This window comes from Lissotriton helveticus, chromosome 3_1 (assembly GCF_964261635.1).
Source record: "Lissotriton helveticus chromosome 3_1, aLisHel1.1, whole genome shotgun sequence".
Taxonomy (NCBI): Eukaryota; Metazoa; Chordata; class Amphibia; order Caudata; family Salamandridae; genus Lissotriton; species Lissotriton helveticus.
In genome coordinates this window covers 417,902,768-417,928,715 of record NC_136061.1, presented here as the reverse complement: position 1 = coordinate 417,928,715, position 25,948 = coordinate 417,902,768, and the positions used below count along the sequence as shown (strand labels likewise).

General features: G+C 48.3%; 1 protein-coding gene across 2 annotated transcripts in view; it reads left to right on the top strand.

The window, feature by feature from the left end:
- Window positions 1-25,948, top strand: part of WDR12 (WD repeat domain 12) — a 289,880-nt gene that overhangs the window by 100,493 nt on the left and 163,439 nt on the right. For both annotated transcript variants that reach the window (XM_078680243.1, XM_078680244.1), the window contains one exon: window positions 8,521-8,627. In XM_078680243.1, coding sequence (XP_078536369.1) covers window positions 8,521-8,627 — 107 coding nt within the window. The remainder of the gene's footprint in view (window positions 1-8,520; window positions 8,628-25,948) is intronic.

Below are 25,948 nucleotides of genomic sequence, written 5' to 3'. Positions count from 1 at the left end.
ACTTATGTGGTTACTTTCCTCTACCAAATCTCTAAAAACTGTCTTTTCAAACTCCTTCAAGGGTACGGCTGTTGGAGGAAAGAAGGACCGGATGTGGGAGCACGTGGCCTGACTACGGACTGTGGAACGTCTGTGACATGGGCCAAGGCGAGACCGCGACAGAACAGAGCTACAGGACGAGGCACTACCTCCAACAAAGTGAGAAGAAAGGGCTAACCTGATGCCCCCGCTCTATGTTCGAATGTGTGCCGAAAGGTCCCCGCTCTCTAGACTCGGTCATGAGCCCGCCTATCTGAAGTCTCTCGTTCCCCTAGTTTGTTCCTGATTTGGCCTTGCTCCATCCCCCTTTTTCTCCGACCTACCCTATGGACTATTTTGTACACTCTTCTTCCACCTGAACTTTTGACTATCGATCCCAAAGGACACCGGGCGAGAAAGACCCTTTTTCTGACCAGAAACGCGAGGAAAGGGTCGTGCCCTGCAACACGGAACTTAGAATAGAGCTGGACTCGTAGCTCCACCGCCGGTGCTCCACAGTGCCAACGGAAGACGAAGAATTGCTGAAAGCTTACTAAACCTCGAACATTCCCGATCATTTCTGCCACGTCTCGTTTCTCTCCCAGCCAACATTGTATTGATGATGTAACAATCCATCAGTTCGCCTTATGAAATGTACACTGCTCTGCATTGCATTACTATGACTTTCCTGCTAAACAAGTTTATCAAAGTTTATCCAATAGGTCCGCCTCCTGAAAACTAGAAATCTCAAAATGTATTGTTTACAACTCTTTCATCTAGGGTTCCTACCGTTTTCTTTCTCATGCCCACCACAATAGAACCGAGTAGAAAATGAACCAGCAAGATGTCTTGAATATGTTAAAGGGAGGACTGTTGAAAATTAGTACGGTTTGGTGAACATTATCTGCGCCATCTTGCCTCTTCCCCTGATGCCACACTTTTGTCGTGCGCACCCGCCATTTTAAGATGCCCTGATCAGAACGAACCCTCTTGCATGCCCCTGGCCCCTGACATAGCCCTTCACCCTCACCAAGCCCGCACGCTGACCAACCCTCCCTGCTTGCACCTGCCTTGAATCATAAACCCCTCTTCAGCACTGCTCTGCCCCAGGCCCTCATCCTGTTCCCAGCGCGACACCTCCCTTCTTCCCTTTCATGATCCCCGGCCCTTAGATGCAAACCCCCTTTTCCCCGTGTGCCCGTTTGTCTTCCTCGTTCCCAGGCCGACACCCAGCTCTGCCGATACTGTTCCTTGCCCCTCCCCGTACAATAGAAAGCTTCCCCCATCAAGGGATCCCCTGGTTGATCAAAGCCCCCACCCCATGAGATCCGATCGAACCCCGCATTCCATGAATTGACGGAATATCCAGCTGCGCGATACTCATCACCTGTTGTGACCAGGATGGGGACCTCTACTGTAAATATGTGTGGGAACGGGCCCGGAGGGGGGTTTCCGGGAATGTCTTTCCGTACATCAAAGCTTTATCATGAGTATGTAAACTGTAATAAAACCGCAAACACTGTATATAAGGGGCCAGGCCTCAAACATAAGTTAGAGCACCTCAGAACGATACCTGCTGTCCGTTTTGCTGTGTTCTCCTCCGGAGAGAATAAAAAAAACCTTGTTTCCTGCTTTCCAGTCTCCAGCGCCTGCCTCTTCATTTATTAAATAATTCGAGGGTCACAGAGGCAATACCGCCGGGCAAATATCGATTGTCCCCGACCCAAACCTTTATTTTAACACAATCCTGACTGGTTAGGACTAAAACGACTGTGAATCTGGACACTAGGAGAGTCAAGCTACCCTTGAGCACCGAAATGCTCTCGTTACCTCACCCACGGGCTGCGGGTGCATAGGTGCGAAGTCGTGTCGGGTTTCTGCGTTGAAGTCAATGGAGCCTGAAAGAAAAGATGCTGCAGGCGACCAGGAGGAAGATGTCCGGTGTGATCCAAGGGTGGATCAGAGATGCTGAAGACCTGAAAGCAGAGGAGACAATGTTCAAAGTCACTAGCCAGTGACTGGAGTGGAACCAGGAAGGAACCAGATGTCGTCGTCGCGATCAGGTGAAGAGTGGACGCTTGTCTCTGCAGCCACGTGGACCAGGAGGTGTCTTCGCCGACCAGGATGGAGGCACGAGCTGTCCCACGCAGGCTCTCGCTGTCGGCGGTGTCTGATCCGGATTTGGACTCAACAGGCCTTGGCAAAGGCAACCCACGCGGTGAGTGGAAACGGCGTCTGGAGTGGACCAGGAGGGTCCAGGGTGCTCCTCTTTTGGAAGGGAGCAAGAGCCAGTCTGGAGCAACCAGACCAGCAGTGTAGTTTTCAAAGTTCGTCGTCTAGGAGGTCACTAGCCAGCCGGCAAGTGACCAGACAACGCGTCGAGCAGCAAACAAGTAAAAGGGCCCCACGCAGATCTCGTGGAAGCTGGAGGGCTGATCTTCGGTGCAGGGGCTGCTCGGGGCTGGGGCTTCTCAATCCCCAAAGCACTTGGTCGAGTTTACCTCAAAAGTCGTGCTGGAAGCGAAGTGCAGTTTTCTCCAAGATGGCCGGTCCCACGTGTCTCGTCGCACCCACGGATCTCAGCTGTGCTGCAGATGTGAATTGAGGTCGGAGAGGTCTGGGAATCCGGGTCTCGTCGGGCTCTGAAGTCTGGATCCTCGAGGGAAGACGACAAAGTGAAGCCGCTAGACGCTTGCTGGTGCCTGCAGTTGCAGGGTGGACACTCTTTGCCCACAAGGGAGATTTCTTCAGTCTTCTGTGTAGAAAGTCAAAGTCCAGAGTTTCTTCTTGTAGAGTTTCAGTTCAGGATTAATCTAATTTGGAATGGGACCAGCTCCTACCTTTATCCTGCTAAAGGGGGCTGTACTACGACTAGGTCCCTCCTGTGGGGGGACCAGGAAGGGGGGTGGTTACACCCCCTGTCCTTTGTCCGGTTTTCGCGCCAGAGCTGGGGCAGGGATGTCCCAGCAGCTGGTTTGAACCGGTGTATGCACAGGGCACCTTGTGTGCCCCAGGCATGTCTCATTCCTTTCAGGCCTGTCCTACCCAATACACAAAATCCTATCTGGGGTGGTGCTAGCACCTCCCAAGGCAGGAAACCCTTTGTCCAAGCTTCCCTCGCTGGAAGGACTCCCAGCAGCAGGAGGTCAGACTTGTGTCTGTGGTGGCAGCATCCATTTTGTGATGCCAAGGCTCGAGTTAACTTTAACCGGGGTTCACAGTTACATACATGTTGTGTCCCTCTAGAAGGGTGGAATGCTACCCCCGTCACCAGAATTGGCTAGGGGGTAGTATTCCAATTCGTATGACACCTTACTCGACATGTTTTGATAATGTTATACCAGAGTTAGCATTTAACCGCGAGGTTGATAATGCACTTAAGAGTATATGGTATAGCGTTATCATGGAACAGCTATTAGGACTTGGTTCCGCAAGCTGCAGCTCATGCCAGAGCACCATCTCACATAATTCCAAGCACTCTGCCTTCAGGATTGATAAGGCCTGCCATAGGAGTGACTGATAGGAGTATATGTGTCCATTTTGGGGTTAGATATAGGTAACTATATCTACAGCAAAGGGTGATTACACCACCTTGCCCCAGCTGTCTTAGCAGCCAGTTGTGTCAGTTTTAGATGGCCAGCCAGGGGTGGCATAATACATGCTTCAGCCCCTGGTAGGCCCTGGGTACACCTATGCCCTGGGTACCCAAGGTACACTGTACAGGGACTGATAAGGTGGCCCAGTACCAATTGGTAAATGCAGCTAAAGTACATGGATGTCAAATTAGAGAGAGAACAGCTAGGCTGTGGGTCTGATTAGCAGGTCCACAGCCAGGGAAAGTCGTAAACCAGTGAAGCAAAAAGAAAAAATCTGGGGTGACCATAGGATTGCAGACCCCACTCTCCTACAGTAGAGAGGTGCTAGCTCAAGCCCGAGCACCAACTACAAATAAGACATATCGCTTGAAATGGAAGCGTTTCTGCCTGTGGTGCCGGTAAGAGAACATTCATCCTTACTCTTCTGCTTCTCATCAGATTTTGCCATACATTTTGGCATTGGCTAAGTCATGTCTCGCTCACTCCTCTAGCAAGGTGCACCTGGCAGCCGTTGCTAGATTCAGACAAACTTCTTCTGGACCTTCCCTCTGGTCAGCAAGGATCGTAAAACAATTTCTGAAAGGTGTTTTTAGAGTTTTTCTACCAGTTGGACCTCCACCACCTCTGTGGCAGCTTAACTTAGTCCTTACTCAACTCATGAGGCCACCTTTTGAACCAATTCATAGGGCGAACCTTAAAGTCCTCTCATGGAAAGTGGCCCTCCTCGCCTTAACATCGGCCAGGAGGGTAGGTGAACTGCACGCTCTCACTATCAAGGATCGGTTCTTACAGTTTAAAATAGAAACTTTGATTTTGAGGACAAATCCCAAATTTATCCCAAAGGTCACTTCAGACTTTCATTTGAAGGGACCTTCAAGCGGAGAGGGCTCTTCACTCGCTGGATGTTCAAAGGTGTTTGAAATATTATCTTCAACGTACCAAAGACTTAAGAAGTTCTACACAGCTCTTTGTTGCTTTCAGTGCCCCTTGCAAGGGTTTCCCTCTTTCAAAACAGGGAGTTGCGCAATGGATTGCCAGCGCAATCCAATACTGTCACCAAGCGGCTGGTAAGCCTCTAGAAGAGCGAGTCCGGGCGCACTCTACGAGATTCATGTCTTCTTCAGCTGCTCTCTTCGCTGGAGTGCCGATCAAGGACATTTGCAGGGCAGCGACATGCAGTGCCCATACTTTCACGAAGCATTACTGCTTGGACTACTCCGCGCGTAGTGATGCTGCAGTGGGACAGGCAGTCCTGAGGAATCTTTCGATATGTGGTGAGCTTTCCCTAATAACCCTCCTTCCTTTTATTGGTTTCTCACATTTTGTAACTCATGATGTTCACTAACTACTTTTTTGATAACTTGTATCTCTGATGACTGAATACATCTTACAACGTTTATAACCATGTATTATTACACAAAATGTGCGTTCTGACTGCTCGCTTTTCTGATACAAGCTACGGGAATCTATGAAAGTTCCAATATTGGAGTAAGAAAACAAGTTACTTACCTGTAACTTTGGTTCTTCAATATTTGTAACTTTCATAGATTCCCATGCGCCCACCCTCCTCCCCTGGAAAAGCTCAGCCTCTAGCAACTTCTGTTATACTGTTACACAACGGCTATGAAAATCTGAGGCTCTCTCAGGAAGGTTCTATGGGGTGAGGCTGTTCTGATTGACTGTTCATTTTATTTGGTCTATTTTACAAAAAGAGGTGGATATGCTACAAAATTAGATGAGGCCTTTTTCTTTTTTTTTGTACATATTTCTATGGTATTTTTTATTTACCGGTGACTCCCATCCCGACGACGGGAAATGATACAAGCTATGGGAATCTATGAAAGTTACCAATACTGGAGAACCAAAGTTACAGGTAAGTAACTTGTTTTCTCAACCCCAACCAGACTGGGGGTCATGAATGATGCTGTGGTGGTTTGCAACTGGCTAGCCACAGGCTCTCTTCCTGAGTGTTGCCTCCTAAAGAGGAGCCCTAAGGTTTGGTTTGTAGGCCTTGTTATGTTTTTTAAAGCATTTTCTTCAGCATATCACCCACCTGTGGTCCAAAAAGATGTTGCCATCAAATTGGGTGTTGAGGTATGTTAAACCTCCAGTTTAATGCCCTAGACTCAAAGTCCATGGCATCTAGGGCACAGTGTGGATTTGTATTGGCAATGATTTTCCCCTCTTCATCCAATTACTCGCATTTACTTGTGGGCATCCGGGGGTGCTTTGAGTGCCTCCATCTCCTCTTGCTGCTGGGAAACAGTAGAATAGTATTCCTCTGGATCTTAAAACCACCATGAATCACAAACAATTCTGGAAAGCCCTTAAAACCTGGCTTTTCAGTTTAGATTCAGTGTTTTTGTTCTCGGTCATTGGAGTTTTTAGCACGCTTTATACATTTTATTTTATTTCATTTCATTTCTTATCTGGGACTGAGGCGTACGCTGTGCCTGGGCTGAAGTCCTCTTTCTGGCAGTATGAACTACCAGTGAGTCTGGGGCAGCTGGCCTCTAATATAAAGGATGTCAGTAGAAGAAGTTTTATATTCCTTTTCAACCCCCTGAATGGGTCCTCAAAATTATCAGGTGCTAACTTCATCATACCCTTGAGCATGGGTAGCAACTGTACACTGCTTTGGTGATGGTCCCTACCAAGAAGGCATCCTCATCCTTTGACACGCATGGCGACTTTATGGTGTTCAACAGCTCCCTATTGCTGTTGTCACCTGGCATGGATGGTTTAACTGGGTATGGCTCCCGGTCTACGTCCTCGGGCAGTCCAAATTTGTAGCCGTCCCATGGGTGTTTTCCACCACTTGCATCAATAAGCTGGTCATATAGATCCCCTTCTCCATAGGGGGCTTCCTGGTCCTGAAAAAGAATGTACTGACCCCCTCCAGGGTGGTAGCAGTGGTGAATTTAACCTTGGTGGTGGTGTGTGTGGACGTGGTAGTGGTGATGCTAGAGCAGGTGTGCATGCTTGTGTGGGGTGGTTGTGGAGGAGTACTTGTTATTTCATCCCTTCTTTTTCTTGTACGCTGGCATTGAGGTGTCTCATAGTCCAGTACTTCCTTGAAAGTCAGCCTCCTCTTTTTAAAAATGGGAGACCGCATGGAAACTGGCCTTGGCTGAGGTGGATCTGCCAAACCCTGCCTGTTTCATGATGAATTAACAGCCACATTTGCCTGGTGTCTCATTCCTCTGCAAGTCTCTCAAGAATGGGAGCGTCGGTGGTTTTGGAGGTCAAGTCCGGGGGAGGTCGGAGTTTGAGTCTCCGCTTCTTCTTTGAGTCCAACATCGGATGTACAAATTTCAGCTCCAAAGGCGGATGCTTGCTTCCTTTGAGCAGATAAGATGTTGAGGTGGGGCATGATTCCAAGCCCCATAATGAATGGTGTCTCAACTCAGAAGCTTTGTCTCAGTGCCAACCGCAGCCAGAGGGCAGTGGTGGACTAGAAGCCTTTTTGTTGGCCGGTGCTGTGCCATTTATGGGTGGTACGCACAGGCCTTGGGGTTTTCTTTGTGCTGGATCCTGTTGGCTTTGACTCCGAAGGGTGTATATCTTCTTTCTCTGAAAGTGCTCAAGCACACGATCTCTGAACTGGGTGTACGCTGAGCTGCTGGTATGGCAGAGGGTCCCACCACCACTTTCTCAACATCAGTGGGGTCCTGTTCTCCTGAAAAGGTTTAAAGTGCCCATCATCTTTCCCTCCTGTGATGCACTATTGTCTTGCACTGGAAGGACAGGAATTTGCTTATCAACTCCTCTTGCTTAGGAGAGATTGAGGTTACAGACCTCCTAGTGATCAGGCTACCAATACTTCTTATAATAGTGGAGCAGAATCAGAAAAGAGAATCAGTGCGCTCCATCTGCTGACATTCTCCAAGGCCAAGTCCTCGTAACAGAAAAGAATTAGGGTAGAACTTGGAGCCTTGTAACCCGGCGTCAAAACGATCATCTGTGTTAAAAAATTTAAATAGCTAAACCTTAATTGTTCTCTTTCACTAGAATCGCCAAAGTAAAGTGCGGCCTGAAGTCACAGAAAGCAATTGTTTTAAACTCAGAACTGTAGCCTAACACTTCCAAAGCCAATGGCAGAAAAAACAGTTTAAGGGCGGAATCTGTGCCTATGCGCATTGTCGACTTATGGAGGAGTTACTCGGCACCATGTGACTCCTTTGAAGAAAAACAACTTGTGATGTCCAAACCCACCACAGAATGGCAGAAGTATGCAAAGCTTGTGTATCTGCAACTACAAAGATAAGTTAAATTCACATGGTGATGATGTGATAGAAATCAAAAGACACTCTCAAAAGAAGATCATGAATTAATTGCTTTTGGAACAGCTGTTCATAAATAAATGGATTATGATATCTAATGCCTTAATAGTCAATCTTAATTTGAAATGTGGTTCGAAGTCCTTTTATGGCTAAATACAAGTATATACACATTTTCAAAAATAGAACTAAATTTACACTTCCCAGTTTTGCAGTGTTGCTGAAGTTAACATGGCGGAATGCAAATCAAAAGTTTGTAGTGCTTAATACTGAAGTTTTTAGTCACTACTAACTGGCATTTGTGTCACTGGGCGATAGTAATTTTCACATGGACACAAAGTGAATTTGGAAAGTTAGGATTAGAACTAAAGTTTCTTAATTAGATAGACAACACTTGAGCTCTGTTTATTTAGTTGATACTTCACACTAGATAATGTCTAGAAATCCCATTTTACCTTATCTGGTAGAACTGAAACGAGTGTAAAATGGAGATTAGACAAATGTGGTGTGCACAGAAATGTAGTAGCTTTCCAATGTCCCCCCTCTGTTTGCCTCCAACTGTGCCCCAGCATGTGGAATGGGAGAGGAGCCTTTGGCCACTGATGCTTTTCTTCTTACAAATGCAGGAAAATGTGGTGGAAATAGAGTATGTGGAGAAATGCAACGCACCACAGCCAGAGGAATGCATGTTTCATGATGATTGGATCAGCTCGGTGGAAGCCACAGAAGAATGGTAAGTGATACATTTTGTTTCTCTCACAGCCATTTGAAGAGTTAGTTTTCACTTCCACCAAAGTTCTTGGTGACTGTATTGTGTGGAACAATGTTCAATACCTTTGCTTTTTTTTAAATTTAGTTAACACAGACCTTTGCAAAATCCTGCTTTTTTGGACACTCAGGAGTACAGTGTTCTGGCCTATCTCCACCATGACTTAGCTGATTGGATCACAACCTGGGCTCCCAACTTTTAGATTGTCCTTAAAATACCCAAAAAACATCCTACTATTAAGGAATCTAGACCAGCCTTTAAATGTCTTATCATTTATTTTGAAAGTGTGACAAGTCATATTGCATTTGCCACAATCCACCTGGAACAGATTCTACTGAGGGCTTTTCAGTCCAACCTGCTAGATTTTAGGAAAACGTTCAAGACTGTCATTGCCCCAAAACACCTAAATGGTCTGGAAGCCCCTCCACCACCATTCATACTCGTACCAAGCCTTAGTTTTTAGGTCGAGCCTGGGCATTGCGCATGTGCTGCTCTGCGAGGCATGTAGTATAGAGTTAGGTATGTGAAGCTCCGCCCACTCTCTGCCCATATTTTTAATTGGCTTGCATCCTTGTACTTCGTAAATGCAACCTTCTGATTCCTTCATTGCATAATTAGTCCCTCCTTAGTACCACCTAGCCTTCTTTTGAAACATCCCATGACGACTGGCCCTTTACCTTCTGTTGCAACAGGGTATGGTTGAATTCTTCTGTAAGCACCATTTCTTTAATGGGTTTTTCGCTAGTGCAGGCACAACATGCTTGCCTTATATTAAGTAACCCCCAGTAAAATAGTCTTCCCCAGCTGGGGTTTGCGTACCTTTTGCTGCTAAGCTATGCCACCACGTTCGACACATATCTATCCACACTTTTGTCTCACAGCTACAAACAGCTATTATTACTTCAATTTTAGGAGCAGTTTGGCTTGGCAAAACTAAGCCAGCATCTACATGTGTACCAACAGTTAGACTGCCTTAAAGAAGATAGATCACAGTCCTAGTGAAATATCATGCACATGACTAAGTGAAGCGTGCGCACATACAAAGTCTCTTGTTGCACCTGGAGAAAGTAAATTGGAGAAAACATTGCTGACAAGCTAATGATGGAGGCTATAATCCAGATCTATTTATTATGAAAAATTATGATAAAGGCAGTATGGCTAACTTGTTTATTGTGAAAAGTATATGTTTAAGCTAATAAGCCTATAAGAGTGGATTTTTAATACTGTGCTAATGATTGAAGGCATGTATTTTGTTACAAAGAATGTCGTATAGTGACAGTGTGCTTCGGTTTTGCTGTTAGTTACACGCTGTGACAAATACTAAGGGTAGAATATTTGCATTTTATGAACCTTTGTTATGCCATTTTAAGAAGGTTGAATATTTTTTTGCCAACTATAATTGTATGTAGATTTATACCTTTATACCAGAGGGCTGACTTGTGGGAACGCTTATGCAAAATTAAGTAGGTCACCTACGCATCAGTGCACCACCACCAGCGCAACCCCACCACCAGCGCAGCCCCACCTCCGCTGCAATTCATCTCACCACTGCCTGAGCACCAGCACAGCTCCACCACCTCCGCATCACTCAGCACCACCTCAGTCTGCCCTCTGAATTTGGCATCTGTTGATTTTCCCCTAGTGTCTGCCCGCTGCACATGTTGTCATTTAGGTACTATTTCCCAACTTCCACCCTCCCATTGTTTGACCTTCTCCCCACCCCCCAAACCCCCTCCAATAAAAAAAAACGAAAGATAAAAAACACTATAACGAACGAGCCTTCAAACGGGGAGGAAGAAGTTTCCAGCGTTGCAAAGACAAAAAAAACTAGAAGGCATTTTTTATGTTAGTATTTTTTTTAATAGAGTTGTTCAGTTGTACATAATGTTTTCTTAGTTATATACAAGGTAACAACAATGCTTATAACACTTTTTATATAACTTTTCAACATGCTGCACAGCAGCCGCAATGCTCTACAACATGGCTTAAAGATAGTGGCAAAGTCAATAGCTCTGGCTAAACACTTATAAGATCCGTAAAGGCGAGACCTATTGGCTATGCCAATGCTTGTTCTGATGTGGTGTACAACATTTCTAGCTATTGTGAAGGAAAGTTTTCATTACTGTTAAGGACACAGATAAAGATTATGTCTTTCAACTTCTTTTTATTCTCTAACAGCAGGCAACAGTAAAAGCAGAAAGAAGCATTTCCCAAGTAGGAGAAACTGGGGTTTTGTTGCAGTACCCACACACACTTTTTGCCTAGTTTTTTAGTTGTCTTTCCCTAAAACTGTACCACAATTGGCAGAACTTCACCCCCCATATAGGTCCCTAAAAAATGTTACCTTTGGCAAAAGGGTTCATTAGGGCTGTAGCATGTATTGTGCTACCCTATGGACCCATCACTGAGATCATGCACACTACCAGTGCAGGCTGCATGTCTTGGTGAAGAGAAAACCGAAGAGTTGACTTGGCACACATCCCTGTGTTATCAAAGTGTATTTCAAGTAAGTGTCTCTTTAAATTCCTGTGCCACTGTGGGATGTATTTAACCTTCAAATTTTGACAATATATACATAAAACACTTACAAGGTTTTCAAACATCTGATGTGCAATTCGCAAAAGTTTCATAAATATTCCAAAACAATATTTATATCAATAACAAGCTAGGTTAATCACACTATAATGTAATATTCAATGAATCTTTGTAGCTAAAGTGGAGAAAGGATGGTGATGATCAGGTGAAAACAGGTCGATATAGGCTGGCGAAGGTGATCGTGCACACGCATATCTAGACAGAGGTTTACAACACTGGATTAAGAAAAGAAGGATTGCATGACCTTTCTCTTGTTAGAAAGATTGAAGATTTCTTACATTTCCCCTGAGTAAGGGACTTTTGTCCCAAAATGCATAGGGCAACGCAAATATTAAATGGTATTTACAGATGAATATTCATTGCATATTATACAGTGTTGTGATTAACCTATTCTGTAATTGATATGGATATTGTTTTGGAATATTCATGATGATTTCATGAGCAAATCTCCACCAAGCTCTTGCATGAAGGTGGACCATAAAAGGAAGCATCCAAGACAGTGCTAAAGAAACCAACACCTCGGAGGCTCTGTCATTCTTCCCATCTGAACCCACATCACGGATCGGTTTCGTAGTGATTCCTCGCTATTGAATCATGCTACGAAACCAATCCGTGAGACATCGAACGGCACTTATCAAGCTGGCCTATCCTTCTCTTACAACAATGATGAGGCAAAGTATTCACCCTCAAAACATGAGGTCTCATTGAATAGGAGTTAATAACCTATATTGCTTATTATACATACATCTTGACGGTTAATACTCAAGCCCTGATGATCACATGTAGTGAACGAAACGTGCTGGCTGTCTTGCTTCTTTCACAAGAAAGATAGAGTACTTTGAACAGCACAAGACGGAATTGGATTAATATTTGTGAATAAAAATTGTGCAGTGCACTTCACATACATTGGTTCCTAACTAGAATGCAGACGTCGCTGCAGATTGCAGGATAATACTGGTGCAGGCATGCACCCATGCTCACGACCAAGAGCTAAAAGCTCTGTTTTGGTGCAAGAGTACAGGACTGTATCCCGACTGTACAGCCACATCAGATGCTGCCGTATCTACTCCACTTAGCCAGAGAAGGCCTTAAATACACAATCTGGGTGTAATATCAAGAATCAGACAATCCAGTGATTATCCATCCTTGTTTTCTCAAAAAATTATTAAACTGTTCATGAAGGGATGATTCAGACTTTCTCGTGGTCCGATTCCTTCTGATGCCATGGAAACTGACCTCAGTGCTCCATTAATATGTGCTACTACCCCTGGAATCCATTCATAAGGCAGATGTCAATTCTTATGGAGGGCCTCATAGCGGGGGAGCTCCAAACCTGTAGAGTAAAAAACCATATTTGCACTTCACAATGGAGAAACTCTCCAAGTCCATGCTCAACGTACTTTCAGGTGTCCATTAAATAAACTTGTTTGTTATTCTTACCAAATCTCTCAGTGACGGCTGGTAGAGCCTTACACTGGCTAAATGTTCACAGGTACCTCCGATTTTAGACATCTTAAATAAAGGATGTACAAAAACCACAACAAACTCTTAGTATCTTTTGGCTGCCTGGGCAGGGGCTGCCTGCTGTCTAAGTAGGGCATCACCCACTGGCTCATATCGTGCATTACTTTCTGCTACAAGAAGATATTGGCGGCGTGTTCTTCTAGAGGCATGTTGGTAACAGCGGCACTTTGCTGCCCCCTTCATCTGCCATGCAACTCTGGAAGCGCAGAGACATATTCACCAAGCACTACTGCCTAGGTTGGAATACAGCAGATGACTCTTTAGGCAAAGCAGTCTCACTCAACCTGTTTTATTGAACAAAGTTTGCTTTGCATTTATTGGATATTTTTATCACTTTTTAAGCCTGTGGCTATTTTAACACTGTTTAATTATATTTTAAGATTACTGAGGATCTCTGACGGGGAATGATTTAAGCATATGAACCTATGAGAGGTGCCATCACGGGAGAACAGGAGTCACATGTATTTAAAAAAAAACTTTTTATTAAAGCAGGACATGTTTGTACATTCAAAGAGCATACATATTGTAACATCAATCTTGTTTTACATTTGATTTTTCTGTACCTAATGACAAATGAAAGTCCACATCCATTGAGCATAAAAGCGTTCCCTACCTCCCTCTTAAAGTCCCCGATGTACTCGCCAAGCTTCCCAAATTTTCTCTCCTTTCTTGGGGACACCCTCTCCTTTTATAGATCACTGATTAAGCTTGCCAGCACCAATCAAGGTCATTTTCCCATTCCTCCAATGTGGGGGTGGATGCTGCCCCCCCACTTCCTAGCGATGTTCCATTTGGCCACTATTGCTGCCAATCTCAGCCCTATCTTCAAATGTCTAGGCCAGTCTTCATTCCCCTCTGTGACCAGAGGAGCCATTTGGGGTCCAGTGGAACCTCCACCCCCACCACTTCTGTCATTTCCTTAGCGACCGTAATCCAAAATGCTTGAATGCTCGGGCACTCCCAGAGTAGGTGATATAAGGATCCCTCCATGCCACATCCTCTGTGGCAACTCACGTCTACGCACGTGCCCATTCTAGAGAGTACTGATCTGGGGCAATACACTCTATGCAATATTTTAAGTTGGATGAGTCTGAATCTGGGACGGATTGCCACTTCCCTTGGGCCATGGAGTACTTTTTTTTTTTTTTTCATGCTTGAAAATTTCATTTTTTTTTTTTTTTATTAAACCTCTTAATTGGTGGCATTCAACACAGAGGCATGAAAGTCCAAGCATCAATAATACAATACAATACTGTTCATGGTACAGACAGTTGATAAAGATCATCTTCACAAGGGCTGGCACATTGCATACATTACGTATAGCGTCCTGGAATGAGAGACATCGCCTCCGTAAGCCCCCCCACCTACCCAGCCCGGGGCGTAAGTATCGGAGACAGTGTCCCATTCTGTCATATATAGGCATCTCGGCAGGAAGGGTGGAAAAACATCGCCGGTCACATCTACCCATGTCCGTCCTGGTACCAATTAGTCAGCTATCTACATCCCCCTGTATAATACTGTGTCATATGTGTAACAAGCGCGCGCGGTTCCGTCAAGTAATCTGATGGTAGTCAGTGGGAAAGTATCCAGCATAGGGTGAGTCACAAATCAGGGCTCTACACTCCTCAGCACAGAAGCCATCTTTAACGACTTGCGTCTGCAGGGCCCACTGCGTTTGACCGCTCCCATCGGCCCATTATGTCAAAGCATTAGGAGATGGAGAATGACCAATCGTGTAAGCAATGCTATGTGTATCGTACACCTTTCGGACTTCCCAGCGTCACCCCAACGGTAATCGTCCCATCCCTCCCCGGGCTGAGCGGGTCAGGCTCATTCTTACGTGTGGTATGCAGTGCGGTGGGTGTGGTGTGAGGCATAAATACACGCTCATGGGCCCGGCTCCGAATCGTCATCTCCAGAGGGGTCGCTGTGAGCTGTCTGAGATAACCAGTATACCTGCAAGGGGGACCAAAAGTCGCTGGGTTTACAACGGGCAGGCAGCAGTTCTGCATAAATGCCATGCTGATCCTGGCAGTACGTGAGATCGTCCAACCATTCCTTAAATTTCGGCGCCCTTCCCCTCCCCCATCTGCAGGCAACCCTTCTCTTTGCAAGTAGCAACGCAACATCAACATATCGACGGTCAGTCTTGGGAACATTCCTGGTGTAGCCCAGCAGCATCACCACTGGGTCCAGGGGAAGAGGGCCAGCTATCATAACTTGGAGCGCAGTATGTACCTGTTCCCAGTATGCCTGAATCGTTCCGCACTCCCAGGCCAAGTGGAGAAAATCCGCGCCCTCCGCCCGGCATCTCGCACATCTAGCATCCTCCGACAGGTGAAAGGGAGTATAGTAATATCTCTGTACGAACTTATAATGAATAATTTTCAGTCTACAGCTGGAGGAGATTTTGGCCGTGACTGAGCAACAGTATTTCCATTGTTCATCGGTGAGAGCAGTAGGGAGGTCAGAGTCCCAGGCAGCTCGCGCCCTGGCCAGGACAGGGGGACGTTGCTCTCGAATGGCAGCATACAATTTCGATACCAAATGTCTGCCGTCCGACACCAGCATAATGTGCATAGGCAAAACAGTGCTCGGTTCCTCTGGGAAGCTGGGGAGTATATCTCTCATACCCTGGCGAAGCCGAATATAATAGAACACCTCCATTGGTGTTGGTGGGGAGCTCAGGAAGATCTGGTCCCTGGTGCGGAACTGTCCATCCTGAAATAAATCGCCCCAGGTGTTAATATGTACGCGGGTGCACATAGATCGGAATCCACGTTCCGTTAAGAGCGATAGTTTCGGGTGGTATGCGAGGGGCATTGCCGGTGAGTAGAGCATAGGAGCTCCCAGCAGTTTCGTCGCTCTCCGCCACGCGTCTATGGTGCAGGTGACAGTGGTAGCCGGCGTCTCGATATCTCCCACCAATCCCATCAGCATGCCCTTGAGTGGCAGTGGGTGTACGATCCAGTCCTCAGCGGCAACCTGGGGCATAAAGGGAGCAGGGTGTACCCAATGGTAGGCATGTTGGGCCTGGGCACTGAGGTAGTAAACCTCCAGGTCGGGCACGTCAAATCCTCCCCTGTCATATGGCTGTGTGAGGACATTCCAGCCAAGGCGCGGCTGCTTACCTCCCCAGAATAGTCGCAGCAATTCAGAACGAAGACGTTTAAAGAAGTAGGCCCCCGGGTAGTAAGGTATATTCTGGAATAGGTATAGGAACCGTGGGAGGACAACCATTTTTATCAGGGAAGCTCTGCCTGCCATTGACAGCGGCAGGGCCATCCAGCGAGTCACATTGTCGGTCAACTGTGAAATGGCCACTCCATAGTTCAATCGAATTGTGTCGTCTTTGTTGAGTGACACTTCGATTCCCAAGTATTTTAAGTCAGAGTCGCACCACTCCAAGGGGTAATCTAGCGGGAAGCGGGTTACGGAAGCCGTGAGGGGAAAGAATTGTGACTTTTTCCAATTGATGTGCACTCCAGAAATGCCACCAAATAAAACAAATTCTCTCAGCAGTGGATTGAGATGGTCCTGTGGGTGCCTCACATATAAAGTGACGTCATCCGCATAGAGGGATATGCCAATCTGCCGTTGGTTGCAATTAAAGGCGCTGGCCTTATGTAATTGTCGGATCCTGCAGGCTAGCGGTTCGATTGACAGGGCAAAGAGCAGGGGTGACAGGGGGCATCCCTGTCTAGTCCCCCTCGTGATCGACATCTGTGACGACAGCACACCGTTAACGACGACTCTGGCGACTGGAGAAGTATATAGTAGTGTCACCCAAGCGATGAATATCCGGGGGAACCCCATTCTGCCCAATATGGCCAGGAGATATCCCCACTCCACCGAGTCGAACGCCTTGGTGGCGTCCAAAAACACAGCAGCGACCGGAAGCTCGGGTGATATGGTGGGCATGAGGGAGAATAATGTACGGAGGTTATGGGAAGTAGCTCTCCCCGGGACGAATCCAGATTGATCTGGCAGGACCAGGGTATTCATAAGGAGGGATAGCCTAGTCGCAAGTACTTTCGCTAAAATCTTCGCATCACAGTTTAGCAATAATAGGGGCCTATAAGCATTAGTAGCGAGGTGATCGCCACCTCCCTCATAGAGCCTGGCAGTATTCCCTCCTCTAGCGACTCTTCGAATACCTCCTTCAGTACTGGTGCCATGATGTCGATATAGCATTTGTAAAATTCGGCCGGAAGGCCGTCAAGCCCTGCAGCTTTGCCATTACTGAGCGACATGATCGCTTCCCGGATTTCGTCCAGCTCGAAGGGGCATCCCAGGAACGCTCTGTCGCTGTCACTTAGCCAGCAGAGTGCTATATCGTCTAGGAAATTACCAAACTCCACCTCCCCTGTCTGTTGAGTGGAGTATAGACGTTGGTAATGCTGCAGGAAGGTGTCTTGTATCCCTTTAGTATCCCGGTATGACCTGCCCTCTCCATCAGAGATTTCCAAGATATGTGTGGCAAACCGTTGATGCCTTGTGAGTGCTGCTAGAACTTTTCCCGGCCTATCTCCCTCGCAATACCGCCTGGCTGTCCAATATTTGCCCCGGAATTTCACTTCCCTGGCCGCTTCCTCTTCATAGGACTACAGTTTGGCTCTAAATGCCCTCTCTAGGTCAGGGCAAGGATTCCTGACCATCTTCGCCTCTAGTGTCTTAAGTTCCGCTTCAAGGGTAGTCAATGTACGTACGATGTCCCGTAGTACGCCACAGCTCTTGGAGATTGTGACGCCCCTTACGGTAACCTTAAAGGCCTCCCATATCGTTTCGACCTTGTCAACAGACCCCTTGTTCCTAGGGAAGAAGGCTTCAATCTCCTCGCCGAGTTCCTGTTTAAAGACAGGATCAAGTAGGGCCGAAGGGAAAAGTCTCCACGGGGGCCGCATTCTCGCATAGCCAGGCATCTCCATAACAGTCAGTACAGGGCAATGGTCCGAGTATGTACGAGGCAAGTGTTTTACCTGGACGAGTCCCCCAGCTAGGCCCCGAGAGATAAGACAGTAGTCGATTCTTGCCCATGAGCGTGCGTATGTGGTAAAGTGGGTACCTTCCCTAGCATCCGGGTGTAAGTGCCTCCAGCTATCCAGTAAACCAGCCTCTGTAAGTATACCCTGCAACGTGTCCCTAGCTTTCGTGTTATATTGTCCACTTCCGTCCGATCTGTCCAACCCCGGATGCAGTGAGAGATTGAAATCCCCTCCCCAGACTATGTGTGCGGCTCCGACCTCCAGCACATGACCCCAGAGTGCTAAGAAAAATCCCGGTGTGTCGACATTAGGTGCATAACAATTCACAAGCATTATCACATCGGTACCCAGCCGCCCCCACAGAATCACATACCTCCCCTCCCTATCTGCCCGAACCCCCATCTTCTGGAACATCAACCGTTTATTTATCAGAATGACCACCCCCCTGGAATAGGTGGAATAGGAAGAAAATTCTCTCACATTTGCCCATCTACTCGCGAGACGAGGAACACAGCTTGGGCTCAGGTGGGTTTCCTGGAGCATCGCTATCTGCACCTGATGCCTATCCATATATGCAATTACATTTCTACATTTCCGGGGGTTATTAAGCCCTCGAACATTCCAGGAGAGTATGGAGACAGTAGTCAGGGCATGATCACCCACACTTATAATCACAATCTAGAAGCATGCAAAGTGCCACCGCTCCAGCCCTTTGTAGGAGCGTAACCAGTACCAGTCTCTCTATAGTCATGAACAGTCTTCGTGCTAGATCATCCACACAGTCACATTCCGCATCTCCAGCACTAGCACGCGCGCCATGTACTTCATCCTCAAAAGCTCTGCCACACACAACAACACCCATCCCAACAGTCAAACACCCCCCCCCCTCCACGCACAACACCCCAGCTTACTTAGCTCTATCCCCCCCCATCCCACTGAAGCAACCCAAACTTGCCAGTACCAGAAGCCCACCCACCACCCCAATCCCCATACTCAAGAACCTTATCCAAACCATGTGGGGCATCCCCTCCTGGGGGCATTAGAGGTACGCACCCATACACCCCTACACTCCCCTCCCATCCCGCGCATGCCATACGGGGAAGACAGAGAAGAAGGGGTGGTGCCTGGCATATATAACCCCTGTGGGTCGAAGCCCACACACCGCACCATCATAGCTACTCCTTGCCTCCCATTAGGTTAAGTTAACAATGAGAACAGGGGGATCAGCCATAGATCCGCATGCGTCCCCCCTTCCTCCTGCATCACCACCATCTTACGCAGTTCACTAGCCATATCAGTAGCGCATATTGGGCAAACCAGCCATCTCTCAGCAGCGAGGCTATATGGCCAGCGAGCAGCCGCTCGTGGCGCCACTGGTAGGCAAGGTTGCCCCTTCGGAAGCAGGACAAATGTTCCGAAGCGAGCTCCAATAGTCCAACGGCGGTACAGTAACCAAGCGTTCGTGAGGGCTTCATCCCTCCGGCGCCCCACTCTTCAGGCAGTGGTCTGTGCAAGAAAACCTTGTCGCCTGAGTATCTTCCGCTGCCCATATTCCCTTCCGCTGCGCCGTGCAGCTGCTCGTTCTCAGCACCATATCAGCAGCGGGGCAAGACGCTCAAAATCCATTCATCGCTCAGCAGGTTATTTAGGATGCAAGGTAGAACTCACCAGTGACTCCGTAGGTCGTGCAGGGCAGTGCTAGCATCCAGAGCATACAGTTTCCGAAGCAAGCATCAGTAGTTCAGCAAGGAGCCATCGATCAGACGAGCATTAGCCCACCATTATGATTCATCGTGCTCGGCTGGATTTCCTCCTGCCTCATCCTCCTCATCGTTGCGTCTGTCCCTCCTAGGAGCGCGAAGTCTCTTTACGTAGTCCTCAGCTTGCTGCGGGTTCGTAAAAAAGTGTTGTTTGCCCTGATGGGTCACCCTGAGGCGTGCCGGGTATAGAAGAGCATAGTCCACCTGCATGTCCCTTAGTTTCTTTTTCACATCCAGAAATTTTCTCCGCTGGTCCTGTACCATGGGCGTGAAATCTGGGTATAAGGAGAACTGTACCCCATCGCAGGCCAGGTTCCGACTCGTACGGGCTGCTCTTAGCGCCACGTCCCTGTCGCGGTAATTGAGTAACCGGGCGATAATGGGACGTGGCTGCGCCCCCGGCTTGGGGACCGGGCCCAGAGAGCGGTGTGCCCGCTCAACAATGAACTGATTAGAGAAGGCCTCTTTTCCTACTGCGGTGATCAGTATGCGTTCCACGTAGTCCTCCATCCGTCCGGTGTTGGTGGATTCCGGAACTCCCGTGACGCGGATGTTATTGCGTCTACTCCTCGCCTCCAACTCCTCATTCTTAGCTGCGATCACTCTGAGGATATTATCCATTCGGGTTAGGCGCGTTTCGTGAGTGTTGGATGTGTCTTCAGCAGTGGAGATGCGCCGTTCCGCCTCTGTCAGTCGCTCTTCGTGGACTTCTATCTTTTGCGCAACTCCGTCCATCCTGGAAGATAGGCGGTCAACCTTATCCACAATTGTTGCGAAGCCCTGTCGCATCTCGTCGATAAGCAGTCGCAGTTCTGGAGCCACTGGTGCAGGGGATGTCTCAGCGTTCGATGGTCCCGGGGCTCCGCTGGACCCCATGGTGCCTCGCAATGGTTTTTTAGCGGCTGAGGGCTCGAAGGACAGTTTGGGCTGTTTAGCGTCGTTTTTGCCCATGGTGCCCAGTCTGTTGGCGCCAATCGGGGCCGGTACCTGGCGAGCAGTTGTAAGGCGTCCCCCCACTAGTCCAAGGCACTCAAGCCGGCAGTCCCCAACGTGGCGAGCCCCCCTAGGGCAGTAGCAGCCGATGAGCAGGCCGGCCAATCCCAGTGGCCCCCTGTCCCCCCTCGCACCTTAAGTACAATGTCCAGGGCGTCTCGGGAGCACACGCGTTGGCAGACAAGTCCCAGCTCGCCCGGGTAGTCACGAGCAATCCTCGGCGACTGGAGCACCCAGGAGGCGGAGGGCAGTGCAGCAATGTTAGGCCCAGCTCGCCCCTAAACGTTCACAATTCTGACCTCTCAGATGGTCCTCCGTTACCACAGTCTTTATACCCGGTGGCAGCAGTGTCCCTCAGGCATTCCAGGGAGGCCGGCAGGGAGGCGTGTAGCGAGGCCGGGCGCGCTGTTATCTCCCTCGGCAGGCCCAGGCGAAGTTCGCCGTTTGTACCGGGAATGTCAACCGGTCCCAGGCACAGTGATCCGGCTCGCCGCTCGCCACAGCGCTTTCAAAGGAGGCAAGACTCACCTCCGCCTGCCCCCGTTGATCCGCCCGCCGGTCGCCCGCCTCTCAGGCCGTGTTCCGTGACTTCTAGGCCTAGTCGCCCCGTGGGGAGCCGCGGCCTCGCGTAGGACAGCGTCCAGTGCGCCGCAGCAGCCCTCCGTGGTGCCTTCTCCCGGCGGACGCTCACAGCGCCGTACCTCAGGCGCCGGACCTCAGATCTTCGCCAAAGTCGGGCAGGACCTGCAGCACAGTTAGTTCCACACTCGGTACGAGTTTCAGGCGTCAACCCCCAGGTTAAGCATATAATTGCAGGATGTTTCTGGCCAGGCAGCCAGAGCCTCACAGAAGTGCGGCCATTAGCTCGTGCGCCCTCTAGCGCCCCTTGGGCCATGGAGTACTTCCACCCATTGCTCATCCTCTAATGTACTGACATCTTGTTCCCATGTCTGTCTGAGTCCGGTTGTGGGGTCTGGGGCATAGATGATTATTTTCCTGTAAAATATTGAAATTGTCTTGTCTTGTATCTGCTCTGTGAGTACTCGATCCTCCAGCGGGCCTGCTTCTACAGTAGTTTCTCCTTCCCTGATGTGTTTCCTAAGCGCACGGCCTAGTCGCAGGTAACGTAGCCATTCCCTGTGTCCCATCGAGTAGTCCTGTTGCAGCTCTTTGAAGGTGACATACGCTCCATCTCTCAAGATGTCTCCCAATGTCTCTATTCCCAACAATTCCCATTTGGTGGATCCAGGTAGGCTGCCCACGGTCTTAAGAGAGTCCCCTGCCCGGAGAGGAGTCATCCCTGAGAGTTGTTTATCCCACCCCAGGTATTTTGTGGCAGCCTTCCACACTTTTACTACAGTTCGCATATGTGTTGGAAGAAGTCTATCCACTCGCGTTCTGTAGAGTAAAGTCTGCGGTCCACGTGGGTCCATGGCCACTCTATCTTCCCAGTAGGCTGGTAACGATCGTTCACCAAACATCCAGCCATTCACATTTACCAATTGTGCAGCTCAATAATAGCCTCGGATATCTGGCACCGCCAGTCTCCCATCATAGGCCCACCTCTGAAGTTTACACAAAGCAATACGTGGGGCTGATCCACTCCACAATAGTGCCCTAATTTCTGACTTCGCTTTTAAAGAAGCCAGGGGAAACCTCAAATGGTGAGTTTTGCAGCATATATAATAGGCGAGGTAGCCCCATCAATATAAACGTGGTGGCACGGCCCGTCAACGGTAATGTGCTCCAGTGTTTAGCATCTGTGATGAGCCTGTCTAATTGTCACCCTGGATTTTGAGTATAGAACTCCCTCTGGTCCCGCGTAATATAGATCCCTAGATACTTGAAGCCTCTGTCGTTGATCGGCACCGAGCATCTAGAGGTTAGGGCTGGAGGCCTTTCCGATAAAGGGAAATGAATTGTTCTATTTGATGCGGTACCCCGAGTACTTTCTGAATATTCTGAAAATCTGTAAAATGCGGTCAACTGATTCCCTCGGTCTCCTCACAAATCATGTCGTCCGCATAAAGAGATATGCGATCTTCCTAATCTGCCCCGATCAGGATCCCCATATCATAGGATCCTGTCGAACCCATGCTACCAGCGGCTCCAGATAGCAGGCAGCCTCGTCTGGTGCCTCTCTGCAGGGCGAAGGCTCGGGAAACTGTAGCATTGACCCTTACCCTGGCTAGGGGTTGATTATGCGATAAATTTAGGGCCCAAGCCACAGTGCCCCAATACCGCATGACGATGGTTCCATTCCACACTGTCAAAGGCCATACGCTCATCTAGGGAAAGGAGGGCTGCCTGCTCCTTAGCGTCTGTCTGAGTGACTTGTAGTATCCCAAACAGTCGGCGTAGATTCAACCTGGTACCACGATGCGGCATGAATACCGATTGGTCCGGGTGTATGAGTGTCTCTATCACTCCTATCAGTCTTGTGGCCAAAAGCTTAGCCTGGACTTTGGCTTCAAAATTGAACAGAGAAATTGGTCTGTAAGACCTGCAGCACGTTGGTGATTTGTCTGGTTTTAGTATTACTGTTATTACCGTCTTACACTGATCTACCGACAGCTTACCGTCTAGTAGTGCCTGGTTAAACATTTGTAACATATGTTCTGCCATTTTATCCAACATAGCCTTATATAATTCCACTATGCAGACCATTAGGTCCTGCTGCCTTACCGGAGTGAAGGGCTCAAGCTGCTGCTTTAACCTTGTCTAATGTCAAATCTTGGTCAAGGCGTGCACAATCCTCATCACCGATGCGCAGCATGGAAATATCTTTCAGGAAGGCTCTACAGTCTTCCTCTGAGTGCGAGGATTGGGATGAGTAGACCTCTTCATAATAGCGAGCTAAACTTTCTGCTATTTGAACACCTGATACACTCTGCTTCCCTGTCTCATTGGTAAGCCCAGGGATCCACTCTCCCCCCGCCTCTTGTCCAACCACGCTAGGAGTTTTTTAGCCTTATCCCCTATGTCCTAAAGCCTATATTGTGTTGATCTGGCAAGTGCCCTAGCGCTTTCTACCTCCAGGTCCCTTAGTTCCTTCTGTCGGATATGGAGGGGGTGCCTCCCTGCTTCTGCCTGTTGGTCTTCACCCACTACCCCTGCCTCCAGCCGAATTATCTCAGTTTCAAGCTCCATACATTTGGCCTATTTTTCTTTCCTAATGATGCCTATTTTAAATTTGCTTCAGTCACTGATGACTGTTTTGAAGGCCTCACAAGGGTCACAGGCGAATCGACCTGCCCGAAATGTTTTGCAAAGAACTGCTCTGCTTCGGTCTGCATTACTTCCCGGAAGTCCTCATCCCTGAAGTGCCAGGGTTCTATTCTAGGCGGCAACGTGGGCCTTCTAATTTTACTTCTACAGGGGAGTGATCTGATATTCCTCTGGCAACGTGGGCCGCCTCCCTGAACTCCCTCAGTCCTGCTACTTGTGTAATAATGAAATCTATTCTGGAGAGACTACCTGTCCCCACCAAAAGTTGCGTGTACTGTTTCACCATGGGGGTTTGATGCCTTCATACGTCTCCCAGTCCCAATGCATCTAAAAACCCTTTGTTGGCCACCCTGCCTTGGAGTACTCAAGCCCCCCTGAGTTCTGCCCAGCGTATCTAGGTCGGTCGAGATGGTCGTTCATACCTCCTCCCATAATGAGTCGCCCTTCTGGTAACTGTAATAGGGTGATGCCTAGTGTGCCTAACATTGCGGATTGGAGCCCTGGAGGTGAATAAACTGAGCAGAGGTATATTTTCAGCCCCTCCCATGTCCCACTCAGCGCTACGTATCTACCCAAGTCATCCGTCACTACATTGTGATGCATAAAAGGGCATGCGCACTTAAGTAGAATCCCCACCCCTCTGGAGCCTGATGTGTATCCAGTGTGTGCCTTGAGGGTGTAGACAAACCCATCTAGAGCCCTACAGTGATTACCCGTCAAATGCGTTTCTTGCAGGAGGATTACGTCGGACAGATGATGTTTAGTAAACAGTAATACAGTTGATCTTTTAGTTTACCATTATGTCCATTTACGTTCCAGGACCAGATTTTTAAGGAGGACTGCTCATGTAGATGACTCTCCATTCAAGTAGTGAACCCCTTTGCCCCACCTATAGCCACTAAGGATGTTAAAACCGGCTACCATTCGTTCTTTGCTCTTGTAGTACATGTCTAAAATAACTAAACAATCTACGACCCCCTTCACCCCAACTCCCTCCCCCTCCCTTCTACCCTGCTTAGAAGGTTATGAAAGCCCCAGCTCTCCAGAGCACCTGTCGTCCCAAGAATAACATTACAATACTAGCTTAGCAAATACAGGGGGGTGCTTAATCGAGCGGACCCACAAAAAAGACAAAGGACAAACTAGTCCCCCCCCCGCCCCCCCCCCCCCCCCCCCCGCTCCGGCCACACAGTGTATAAGTGTCTTAGGTGCCCTAAGCTATAGTCATTTATAACCATGGTGTCCAGGTTCCAGCAGAATCTTAACTGTTGGAGTGTCTCCAATAGTTCTCTGGCCCTTCCACATTTGGGGCCATCTTACCTCTGCTGTCACTTACTTCACCCATTCGGAGTGTCTTCTCCACCCACAAGCCCGCGGGGCTCGGTGATGCTGCATCAGGCCCTCATACTGCCAAAGGATCTATTCTCTTATTCACCTGTTCAAATCCTCTGCGAGGGCCCCGGTCTTGCTTTGTCACAACTGTATGCCACCCTTCGAGCCATTCCCAATCCTCGTCCAGTGTTACAAATACCATGATTTGCCTTCCTCTATCACTCTAAGTTGGGCCAGGAAGAGCATCAAATACTTAAGATATTTGGACCTCAGTTCCTTTTTAACCTGATCAAAGCTCCTCTGTTGTTTCTGCACCTGTAGGGGAAATCCGGGAAAACCCTCATGATTTTTGTATGGGAAGTCCCCTTTCACTCTGGCCATCTGGAGTATATCGTCCCTCTCTTGGAAGTTGAAAACTCTTCTGATGATTGTTCGTGGCAGATTCCCAGGACGTGGAGGACGTGTCGGAACCCTGTGTGCCCTCACTATAGTGAAAAACGTAGACCGATGCGGGGGTTGTAACTTGTTGAGAATAAAATCTTCCACAAAAAGTTCTACACTTTGCCCCTCTGCTCCTTCGGGCACACCAACTATTCTTACGTTGTTGCAACGAGCTTTCCCCTCCTGGTCTTCAATGCGCTCCTCCATTTGCGACGTTTGTTGAGTTGGCATGCGGACCTGCTATTCTAAGCGCTTAGTTGTCTATTGATGATTAATATCTGTCTCTGCTGCTGCAACCTTCTCATTAAGTTTAGAGAGGTACGCTCTGATTAGGGTGACTTCGACTGACACTGAATCAATCTTCGGTTCAAGGAGCCTTTAACGTCTGATTGCCACCATTATCTCCATCAGTTAGGGCTCCTCGTCA